This window comes from Nerophis ophidion, linkage group LG20 (assembly GCF_033978795.1).
Source record: "Nerophis ophidion isolate RoL-2023_Sa linkage group LG20, RoL_Noph_v1.0, whole genome shotgun sequence".
Classification (NCBI taxonomy): Eukaryota; Metazoa; Chordata; class Actinopteri; order Syngnathiformes; family Syngnathidae; genus Nerophis; species Nerophis ophidion.
In genome coordinates, this window is record NC_084630.1 from 10,933,813 (window position 1) to 10,945,519 (window position 11,707).

The 11,707-nt window shown below is 43.0% G+C and overlaps 1 protein-coding gene across 1 annotated transcript; it reads left to right on the forward strand.

Annotated features, from left to right (window-relative positions):
- Window positions 1–505: 505 nt before the first annotated feature.
- On the forward strand, window positions 506–8,768 carry LOC133538721 (sialic acid synthase-like). The gene is made up of 6 exons (XM_061880444.1): window positions 506–715; window positions 6,884–7,099; window positions 7,182–7,281; window positions 7,621–7,775; window positions 7,857–8,123; window positions 8,319–8,768. The coding sequence occupies exons 1-6, from the start codon at window positions 584–586 to the stop codon at window positions 8,526–8,528; spliced, it is 1,080 nt and encodes a 359-aa protein (XP_061736428.1). The 5' UTR covers window positions 506–583; the 3' UTR covers window positions 8,529–8,768.
- Window positions 8,769–11,707: the final 2,939 nt, after the last annotated feature.

An 11,707-nucleotide genomic window follows, 5' to 3' on the forward strand; every position in this document is an offset into this window, starting at 1 on the left:
TTTTGAAAAGATTCGAATTAGCTAGTTCTTCTCCATTTGTTTTGTTTGAATTTGGAATTTTAAAGAGTCGAAATTGAAGATAAACTATGTTTCAAAATTACATTTTCTTTTTTTTGTGTTTTTTCCTCTTTTAAACCTTTCAATGAAGTGTTTTTTTTTTCATCATTTACTCTCTACAAAAAAAACCTTCCGTAAAAGTAAAAGAAAATGTATGACGGAATGACAGACAGAAATACTCATTTTTTGATACATATTGATTTATTTATTAAAGGTAAATTGAGCAAGTTGGCTATTTCTGGCTATTTATTTAAGTGTGTATCAAACTGGTAGCCCTTCGCATTAATCAGTACCCAAGAAGTAGCTCTTGGTTTCAAAAAGGTTGGTGACTCCTATTGGAAGCGTTGAAACACGCATGACTGCCGCAAGATGGCGGCTGCGCTGACGTAAAACTACAGTGGGCGGCAACAAGCGCCCGTCTATAAATACGGCTATGGGAAGAACAATTCTTCCTTTCTGTTTAAGTAAAAAAAAAAAAGCCAATATTTAACGCTTTATTTTATTTATTTTTTTAGCTGACACCAACATGCCTTTAAAGTTTGAACTGTGTCCCGGGAGGACGATTGGAGGCAACCATCCGTGTTTTATTATCGCCGAAATCGGACAAAACCACCAGGGAGACATCGAGATTGCCAAGAAAATGATCAAAATGGCGAAGGTAACAACTTTTAACTCTTGTTTCCTTAACGATGCGCGGAGCGTAAATTAAGTGAAACACAGTAAAACTTCATCACGCCTTCAGAAGTCCGTGCAGAAATGTCTCGTTTTAAAACATGGCTCTAAATCATTACTACATTTTGAAATACATCGTCGTGTATTATTATTGTTGTTGTTATCATTATTAGGACGGTTAAAAATAACTACTTCAATAATCTTAAAAATTCATAGCATCATATAATGCTGATTAATCATATTTTGAGCACACCTATGATGCTCCCTTACCTTAACCGTGGATGGTTAACTGAAACTTTCAAGCTGAAAAAGCTCCGTGGGTTGTGACACGTCAGTGATCAAGTGCCTACGTCAGTTCACAGATGATCGAGTGAGGGAGCGACTTGTGTGCTCGCTTTGCAGAGTTTGATTTAGAATACACCCCCATTTGGATTGAAGATGAACTCTTACCTAGATTTTGAACGAATACACCTCAGGCAGGGGCGTCAAATGCACGGATCAGGGTTTTTTTCCCCCGCCCGCGTGATGAGTTTCTTTTCTTCTTTTTAACAAAACAAACTGCTGTTCTAAATGTGTCCACCGGATGTCACAATAGCAATTCTGTTAGGCAAGAACAGGGGTGCCCATTACGTCGATCGCGAGCTACCAGTCGACTGCGGGGGGTGTGTCAGTCGATCTCCAGCCGGGCTTTTTAAAAAAATTAGACCTAAAAATTAGTGATCATCAATCTTCACCAAGACGTCACTTAAATGACATTCACGGTACCGGAGGGTCTTGTGAGATGACGCTGGCTGCTGCAAGATCATTATTATGAAAATATGACCGGGAGGAAGGCGAGAAACACTTTTTATTTCAACAGACTCTCGCGCCGTACCTTCCGTCATAACTCTAAAGGCCGACTGCACATTTCCTATCTTCACAATAAAAGCCCTGCTTCATGCTGCCTGCGCTAACTAAATACAGAGTCTCGGAAAACTGGCGTGCACAAGTGATCCCTCAGAAAGCTGGCGTGCACATCACAGCTTTCCGAGACTCTTATTTTGTTAGCGCAGGCAGCATGAAGCAGGGCTTTTATTGTGAAGATAGGAAATGTGCAGTCGGCCTTTAGAGTTTTGACGGAAGGGACGGCGCGAAAGTCTGTTGAAATAAAAAGTGTTTCTCGCCTTCCTCTCTGTCATTTTTTCATAATAATGAACTGGCAGCAGCCAGCGTCATCTCACAAGACCCTCGGGTGCCGTGAATGTCAATCAAGCAAGCTACGGAATTTGCCGCCAATGTTTTTCTTGTAAAGTGTATGGAAGCTGGATGAATTAGATGCCAAAAACCAACCACTTTCATGTGGTATTGTACAGAAAGGACAACTTTTTTTCTCCTCCATTTGAAAATGTGGGCGTTATCATCATTACTGTCTGATTCCAATCAATGCAAGTCATCAGAATCAGGTAATACACCAACTTATATTCTTGTCTTTGTGAAAGAAAGACATCTATATGTGTTACACATGCTTGTATTATCATTAAACACATTTAACTTGTTTACAAAAATGTCTCTTTCATAAATAAATAAATAAATAAATATAAATGATATATATAAATGAGGTAGATCCCCTCGAGTTGGTCAATTGAAAAGTAGCTCGCCTGCAGAAAAAGTGTGGGCTCCTACTCCTCGACCCACATGAAACTTAAAACCTGCCGTTTTTATATCTTCTATTAGAGCAGGGGTCGGCATGCCAAAATGCTGAAAAAGCCATATTGGACCAAAAATACAAAAACAAATCTGTCTGGAGCCGCAAAAAATTAAAAGCCATATTACATACAGATGCAGTACTCCGGCTTCCTCCCACCTCCAAAGACATGCACCTGGGGATAGGTTGATTGGCAACACTAAATGGTCCCAAAAGGGACGGCGTGGCGCAGTGGAAGAGTGGCCGTGCGCAACCCGAGGGTCCTTGGTTCAATCCCCTCCTAGTACCAACCTCGTCACGTCCGTTGTGTCCTGAGCAAGACACTTCACCCTTGCTCCTGATGGGTGCTGGTTGGCGCCTTGCATGGCAGCTCCCTCCATCAGTGTGTGAATGGGTAAATATGGAAGTAGTGTCAAAGCGCTTTGAGTACCTTGAAGGTAGAAAAGTGCTATACAAGTACAACCCATTTATTTATTTAGTGTGTGAATGTGAGTGTGAATGTTGTCTGTCTATCTGTGTTGGCCCTGCGATGAGGTGGCGACTTGTCCAGGGTGTACCCCGATTGTAGCTGAGATAGCCGCCAGCGCCCCCCGCGACCCCAAAAGGGAATAAGCGGTAGAAAATGGATGGATGGATCACATACAGATAGTGTGTCATGAGATATAAATTGAATTAAGAGGACTTAAAGGAAACTAAATGAGCTCAAATATAGCTACGCCCTGCGACGAGGTGGCGACTTGTCCAGGGTGTACCCCGCCTTCCGCCCGATTGTAGCTGAGATAGGCGCCAGCGCCCCCCGCGACTCCAAAAGGGAATAAGCGGTAGAAAATGGATGGATGGATTACATACAGATAGTGTGTCATGAGATATAAATTGTATTAAGAGGACTTAAAGGAAACTAAATGAGCTCAAATATAGCTACGCCCTGCGATGAGGTGGCGACTTGTCCAGGGTGTACTCCGCCTTCCGCCCGATTGTAGCTGAGATAGGCGCCAGCGGTAGAAAATGGATGGATGGATTTCATACAGATAGTGTGTCATGAGATATAAATTGAATTAAGAGGACTTAAAGGAAACTAAATGAGCTCAAATATAGCTACGCCCTGCGATGAGGTGGCGACTTGTCCAGGGTGTACCCCGCCTTCCGCCCGATTGTAGCTGAGATAGCCGCCAGCGCCCCCCGCGACCCCAAAAGGGAATAAGCGGTAGAAAATGGATGGATGGATCACATACAGATAGTGTGTCATGAGATATAAATTGAATTAAGAGGACTTAAAGGAAACTAAATGAGCTCAAATATAGCTACGCCCTGCGACGAGGTGGCGACTTGTCCAGGGTGTACCCCGCCTTCCGCCCGATTGTAGCTGAGATAGGCGCCAGCGCCCCCCGCGACTCCAAAAGGGAATAAGCGGTAGAAAATGGATGGATGGATTACATACAGATAGTGTGTCATGAGATGTAAATTGTATTAAGAGGACTTAAAGGAAACTAAATGAGCTCAAATATAGCTACGCCCTGCGATGAGGTGGCGACTTGTCCAGGGTGTACTCCGCCTTCCGCCCGATTGTAGCTGAGATAGGCGCCAGCGGTAGAAAATGGATGGATGGATTTCATACAGATAGTGTGTCATGAGATATAAATTGAATTAAGAGGACTTAAAGGAAACTAAATGAGCTCAAATATAGCTACGCCCTGCGATGAGGTGGCGACTTGTCCAGGGTGTACACCGCCTTCTGCCCGATTGTAGCTGAGATAGGCGCCAGCGCCCCCCGCGTCCCCAAAAGGGAATAAGCGGTAGAAAATGGATGGATGGATTACATACAAATAGTGTGTCATGAGATATAAATTGAATTAAGAGGACTTAAAGGAAACTAAATGAGCTCAAATATAGCTACGCCCTGCGATGAAGTGGCAACTTGTCCAGGGTGTACTCCGCCTTCCGCCCAATTGTAGCTGAGATAGGCGCCAGCGCCCCCCGCGAGCCCAAAAGGGAATAAGCGGTAGAAAATGGATGGATGGATTTCATACAGATAGTGTGTTATGAGATATAAATTGAATTAAGACGACTTAAAGGAAACTAAATGAGCTTAAATATAGCTACAAATGAGGCATAATGATGCAATATGTACATATAGCTAGCCTAAATAGCATGTTAGCATCGATTAGCTTGCAGTCATTCTTGTAGGCACAATACCAATGTGAGCAATTTGCAAATTTGTATAATGCGCAATATTTTTGCAAATTGCTTCCAGCTATATATTTGAAAAGTATGTGGTGCACATTTTGCAAATCAATGTGCGCAAATACATAATTTATTAAATACTTATGTAAATCTATTAATTTGTAGTCGGTACAATATAACGGAGTATTGCCCTCAAATCAGTCCAACCCTAACCCTAACCCTAACCACTATACAGTGTAAATCCACGACTAAACTACTATCACAACTTGGTTTACTATTTATAAAATATAATAATAATGCAGGGTTACTGACTAAACCATCCACAAAATCTCGTCTTAAATCTCGTCTTGCGATACGGCAAATTGCTTGCGCACAATAGAAATTACGTATAATTTGCAAAGTGCGCGAGATTGGTGAAATGCTTCTAACATCATGCGGTGACCAAATATGTCTGATTAGCACTCCACATAAGTCAATAACATCAATAAAACTCACCTTTGTGCGTTCATGCACGTTGTTATAAGTTTGGTGGACAAAATGAGACAGAAAAAAAAGTGGCATAAATCACGCCCTAGAAAGTCGGAGAAAGTTATACATGTTAGCAAGCCACGGTGAGTTCAAGGACCGCCAAAATTAGTAGGACAAAACGGCGCTCGCCAAATACTCGAATCAGTGAAGCATGTTTAATACAAACAGTGTGCTTTATAGCAATTAGGGAGGTTTGTGTCATGTTTGTCCTCCTACAGAAACTATATTAAAATAAAAAATATGTTTTTCCCCCTCATCATTTCCATTTTACATATATTTTTGAAAACGCTCCAGAGAGCCACTAGGGCGGCGCTAAAGAGCTGCATGCGGCCCCAGAGCCGCGGGTTGCCGACCCCTGATGTAAACAAACCACGGTGCGTTCAAGGACTGCCAAAATTAATAGGACAAAACGGCGCTCGCCAAATACTCGAATCAGTGAAGCATGTTTAATACAAACAGTGTGCTTTATAGCAATTAGGGAGGTTTGTGTCATGTTTGTCCTCCTCCAGAAACCATATTAAAACCAAAAATGTGTTTTTTTTCCTTCATTCTTTTTCCTTTTTTTGTACTTTTTTGAAAAAGCTCCAGAGAGCCACTAGGGCAGCGCTAAAGAGCCGAATGCGGCTCTAGAGCGGCGGGTTGCCGACCCCCGTATTAGAGTGTCCGCCCTGAGATCGGTAGGTCGTGAGTTCATAGCAAATACTTTACCTCCGTTGTTTTAAGATTTGTTGAGTTAGGTCTGGGTTGACATCACAAAAGAGGTATTTGATACCTGGAAGAGTTTAAAATGGGACCCATTACCTCCCTGCTTGGCACTCAGCATCAAGTCGAGAATTGGGGTTTAGATCAGCACAATGATTCACGAGCGCGGCCATCGCTGCTGCTCACTGCTCCCCTCACCTCCCAGGGGATGGGTCAAATGCAGAGGGTAATTTCACCGCACCTAGTGGTACTTTAACTTTAACCTTAGCATGATGTGTTTTTTTTTCAGTCCCACAAAGACTGTGACTTATAAGTTGAATCCTGGCTTTGTAGAAACACTGAGACAAAGTCTAACTTCTGTGGGGGTTTTTTTGACGCTGCAACCAATTTCCTCAGAACTTTCAACAAATTATTTTTGATTTGTAGGTTTTCACAATGTGCTCATTCTATTTTTGGCCTGGGTTAAACAAAGAAAACAAACTGGAGTTGTCTTTATGTTTAAGTTATCATGCCATGATTTTGCCATTACGGCCCACTTGAGAATAGATGTTCCTCCATGCGGCCCCTAACTAAAAAATGGGTTTGAGAACCCTGATCTAGGGCATTCAAGTAACACAATTTTAAAAAAGAATCCTGTATGACATTCCATCCATCCATCTATTTTCTACCGCTTGTGCCTTTCTGACTTTAAAATTGCATTTATGTCAACAATTGGCGTCTTTTTTTAGTAATTCCATCCATCCATCCATTTTCTACCGCTTATTCCCTTTCGGGGTCGCGGGGGGCGCTGGCGCCTATCTCAGCTACAATCGGGCGGAAGGCGGGGTACACCCTGGACAAGTCGCCACCTCATCGCAGGGTCAACACAGATAGACAGACAACATTCACACTCACATTCACACATTTTTTTAGTAATTACTGTGCTTAATCATGATTATTCCAAACTGAATAGTCTGGTTTTTTTTTACAATCCTTTGACAACACTAATTGTTATGTATTAAATACAATGTTTTTAAATATTCTACTCCATTTGTTTTTCTCTTGTTAATTCATGTACAGGACTGCGGTGCTGATTGTGCCAAATTCCAGAAAAGTGAACTGCAGTACAAATTTAACAAACATGCCTTAGAACGCCCCTACACGTCCAAACACTCCTGGGGGGCCACTTATGGAGAGCACAAGCGCTTCCTGGAGTTCAGCCGTGAGCAGTTCAGGGAGTTGCAGAAATATGCCAAGGAAGTTGGAATCTTCTTCACCGCCTCAGGACAGGATGAGGTATGTCAAAAACTGCAACAACATTCTCCTTTATATATCCGCTTTAACAAAATTTGACTGTAATTTTTTCCCCCACCTCTAGATGACAGTAGAGTTTCTCGATGAGCTTAATGTGCCTTTCTTCAAAGTGGCCTCGTTAGACGTCAGCAACTTCCCCTATTTGGAGATGATGGCCAAGAAAGGTGGAAACTGGATAGAAATATTAAAATATATGAATTACTGTCATGTTGATGTCTTCTGTCTGTCTGCCTGTTGACAGAAGAGTTGCTCCTTTGCATCTCAACAGTTGTTTTTTTTCCGCTACAATAGGGTGTAACCATCCTTGTCCAGGCACACCCTAACACAACTAGTTAGGGTTATGGCCAGATCTGACCAATCCAAGTCTTTGAGCATGAACAATGATGAAGCCACTTGGATGAGAGGAGAAACATGTTCTAAGACAAACCAGACAGACCAGTTGCGATCCATTGAATGCCCTGAGGAAAAAAAAAAGGTTGAAGTCTTGTTTTATGTGTTTTCAGGACGTCCCATGGTGGTTTCCAGTGGGATGCAGTCCATGGAGACGATGCGTCGGGTGTACAAGACGGTGAAAGAGCACAACCAGAACTTTGTCATTCTGCAGTGTACCAGCGCCTACCCTCTTGATCCTGAGAACGTCAACCTCAAAGTGATAAAAGTAAATAGAAGACAATAGAAACTCAAAATATGACTCTAGATTATAGAAATATGCATTGTTGTTAAATCTTTCAATCCACAGGAATACCAGACGGAATTCCCAGATATTCCAATTGGATATTCTGGCCACGAGTCTGGAATCAGTATTTCACTGGCTGCTGTTGCTTTGGGGGCAAAAGTCATCGAGCGCCACGTGACACTGGACAAGACGTGGAAGGGAAATGACCACGTGGCGTCGCTGGAGCCCGCTGAGCTGGCCGAGCTGGTTCGCTCTGTCCGAGTGGTGGAGAAGGCACTGGGTAGTGGCGTCAAGAGGATGCTTCCTTGTGAGAAAACATGCTATGACAAGGTGAGACTACTGTTCTAGTCAAAAGTGTACATACACCCACTGTGTGTGTCATATTGGATCATTATTGAGTTATTTAAAAAGTAATTTTTACAGAAGTCGAACGATTAGACAATATCCAAGATCTGAACAAATCATAAGTCAACCACAGGGTCAATGGAAATAGAAAAATGAATGACAATGTTTTGTTTTGTCAAGTTGGGGAAGACTGTGGTGGCCAAGGTGAAGATCCCCAAAGGAACTGTCCTCACCCTGGACATGTTGGCGGTGAAGGTGGCCGAGCCCATGGGTGTAGCTGCTGAGGACATCTTCCAGCTGATTGGCAGGGTTGTCACTGAAGACGTGGGAGAAGATGAGAGTGTCACACCAGAGGTGGTGGACAGCTATGGGAAGAAGGCCAAATGCTGATAATATGGAAGTAAAGCACTTGAATGATGAGGACATTATTCAGGTTGTCATATATTGGTGGGTGATTTGTTTTCATATTTAGTTGCAGTTACCAAGAACAAAGGAATGGTAATTGTCCTCAGCTGTGACACTAAGCTATTTGTCTGTTCCTCAGGGCAATCATCTGTTCACGAGTAATTAGTAGCCAAAGTTATATAAAGCGGAGGGCGTTGTCTGTGAATAAAGATTTTAATTTAAAAAGTATGTGTCAGCATTTGTTTTAAATCAAAACTGCCCCATGTGGAGGAGTTCAAGTACCTCGGAGTCTTGTTCACCAGTGAGGGAAGAGTAGATCGTGAGATCGACAGGCGGATCGGTGCGGCGTCTTCAGTAATGCGGACGTTGTATCGATCCGTTGTGGTGAAGAAGGAGCTGAGCCGGAAGGCAAAGCTTTTAATTTACCGGTTCATTTAGTTCCCATCCTCACCTATGGTCATGGTTAAGACTGAAAGAACAAGAGCATGGGTGGCGGGGCTCTCCCTTGAGGAGCTCAAAGTAAAGCCACAACTCCTCCACATGGAGAGGAGCCAGATGAGGTGGTTCGGGCATCTGGTCAGGATGCCACCCCAACGCCTCCCTAGAGAGGTGTTTAGGGCACGTCCGACCAGTAGGAGGCCACGGGGAAGACCCAGGACACGTAGGGAAGACTATGTCTCCCGGCTGGCCTGAGGCCGCCTCAGAATCCCCCGGGAAGAGCTGGACGAAGTGGCTGGGGAGAGGAAAGTCTGGGCTTCCCTGCTTAGGCAGCTTCCCCCGTGACCCGACTTCGGATTAGCGGAAGACGATGGATGGATGGAACAGTTATTTTGCGGCCCCCAACTCAATATGAAAGTTTAATGTTAGTTTGGCCAGCAAATTTTACATGACAGCATTGTGTCATTTGGGTCCAAAATGGCTCTTTAAACGTTCTGTGTTGCCTACCCCTGCGTTGGTGGATAAGCGGCAAATAAGTGAAAGCGACAGAGACTATGCCATGGAGACAAGGGGTTTCTTACGTGCCTGTCCGTCAGTAATAACGGTCCCCGATAACCTGGACCAATTCAAACCGTTATTTGTTTTTCTTATTGTTTAATTTGCATCGCCTCACACCATGAAAACTACATATGTTTCTACATGAACACTCAGCCCCACCTTGTGAAGAAGTTTATATAATGGAGTTAATTACTAGCTGCCAACCAAACCTGTTTTGTATGTTTCGTTGTTTGAGGCAGCCGGCATTCTTTGCTTACTTTTGTGATCCACCAGTAGGTTTTGAAACTACCTTATTACTGTAAGTAACTTCTCTAGGGTCACCTAAAGGCAAAGTTAAGGCGAAGCTGGGATTGCGTGCTTCCGCCACGTGGTAAGGTTTGGATGGACGAAGGAGAGTTAGAGTAGCACTCCATGTTCCCACCTTACTCCGGTGTCATGGCAACTATTGGGAGAGGTAGAAAGCAGAGCAGGAAAAGCAAGAAAGCAAAAACAGGAATGTTACATGTGTAGCCTGTTGGTATCCACATGGTGACAATCTGTGTTATAGTGTATGTATGTATGTATATATATATATATATATATATATATATATATATATATGTTAGGCCAAGAAAAAATACAGAGGCTATTTCATCCCTACAGGCCTGTTTCGCAGGTTTCTATGCTCCCCGCGAAACAGGCTTGTAGGGATGAAATAGCCTCTGCATTTTTTCCTCATCGAACGTATACTGCTCTACCCTGGTATTGAGTACTGTTTTTTTTTTTTTATTATTAGATTTTTTATTTATTTAATTATTATATTTTTTGTCCAGTCCAGCTTTTCAGGCAGATCATATAGTTGATGTAGATCAGGGGCGCTCACACTTTTTCTGCAGGTGAGCTACTTTTCAATTGACCGAGTCGAGGAGATCTACCTCATTCCTATTTATAATTTATATTTATTTATTTATGAAAGAGACATTTTTGTTAACAAGTTAATGGTGTTTAATGATAATACAAGCATGTTTAACACACATAGATTCCTTTCTTTCATGAAGACAAGAATATAAGTTGGTGTATTACCTGATTCTGATGACTTGCATTGATTGGAATTAGACAGTGGTGCTGATAACGTCCGCATTTTCAAATGGAGGAAAAAAAAAGTCCTCCTTTCTGTCCAATACCACATGAAAGTGGTTGGATTTGGAATCTCATTTGTCCAACTTGCATACTCGTTTTTAAACACTTTGTTATGAGAGTAGCATATGTGTGTGGCCCTTTAATGTCTGGCAGCAGGTGAGTGACGTCAGTGAATGTGCGGGTGGGCAAGCAAGTGAGAAAGCGGTCGCTGAGGGCGGGGGAGAAATACATTGGCATCAAACTCCGTAGCTTGCTAGCTTGTGCACGCTAGCTTTCTGAGACTCTTATTTTGTTAGCACAGGCAGGATGAAACAGGTCTTTTATGGTGAAGACAGGAACTGTGCGGTCGGTCTTTAGAGTTTTGACAGTAGGTACGGAGTCTCTAGAAATAAAATGTGTTTCTCTGCGTCCGCCCTGTTAGGGATTTTTTTCTTAAATATGAGCTCGCAGCAGCCAGCGTCATCTCACAAGATCCTCGGGTGCCGAGAATGTCAAACAACTGACGAAAGTGAAGTCTTGGTATGATTGATGATTGCTCATTTTTATGTCTATTTTTTAATGCCTGGCTTGAGATCGACTGACACACCCTCTGAGATCGACCAGTCGATCGCGAGCGACGTACTGCCCACCCCTGATGTAGATGTATATTTGTTCCGTATCTGTTTAGTATTTCAGTTCCCTGAGACATAAAAAAACATCAAACCCATGAATTCCAGCTGTGTAACAACAATATGAACGTCCATCCATATATCCATTTCGTGCCGATTATCCCATTCAGGGTCGCGGGGGATGCTTGAGCCTCTCTGCCAGTTTCTGCATCCCACAGGGATTCAAAGTTGCAACATTGTTCGTCAACACTGTCTGCTCTCATTTTCTCGCACATTTGACCCTCTGATGTTCTGTGTACTTACACTCTGTCCTCCTCCTGTCTAGGCCTGTTGTGTGTGTGTGTGGGGGATGGGGGTTTGGTGCGTGTGGTACACAGAACATCAATTTCCACACTTCTATAAACCCCGGGTCCCGTGGACTCGGACATCTTATATGTAATA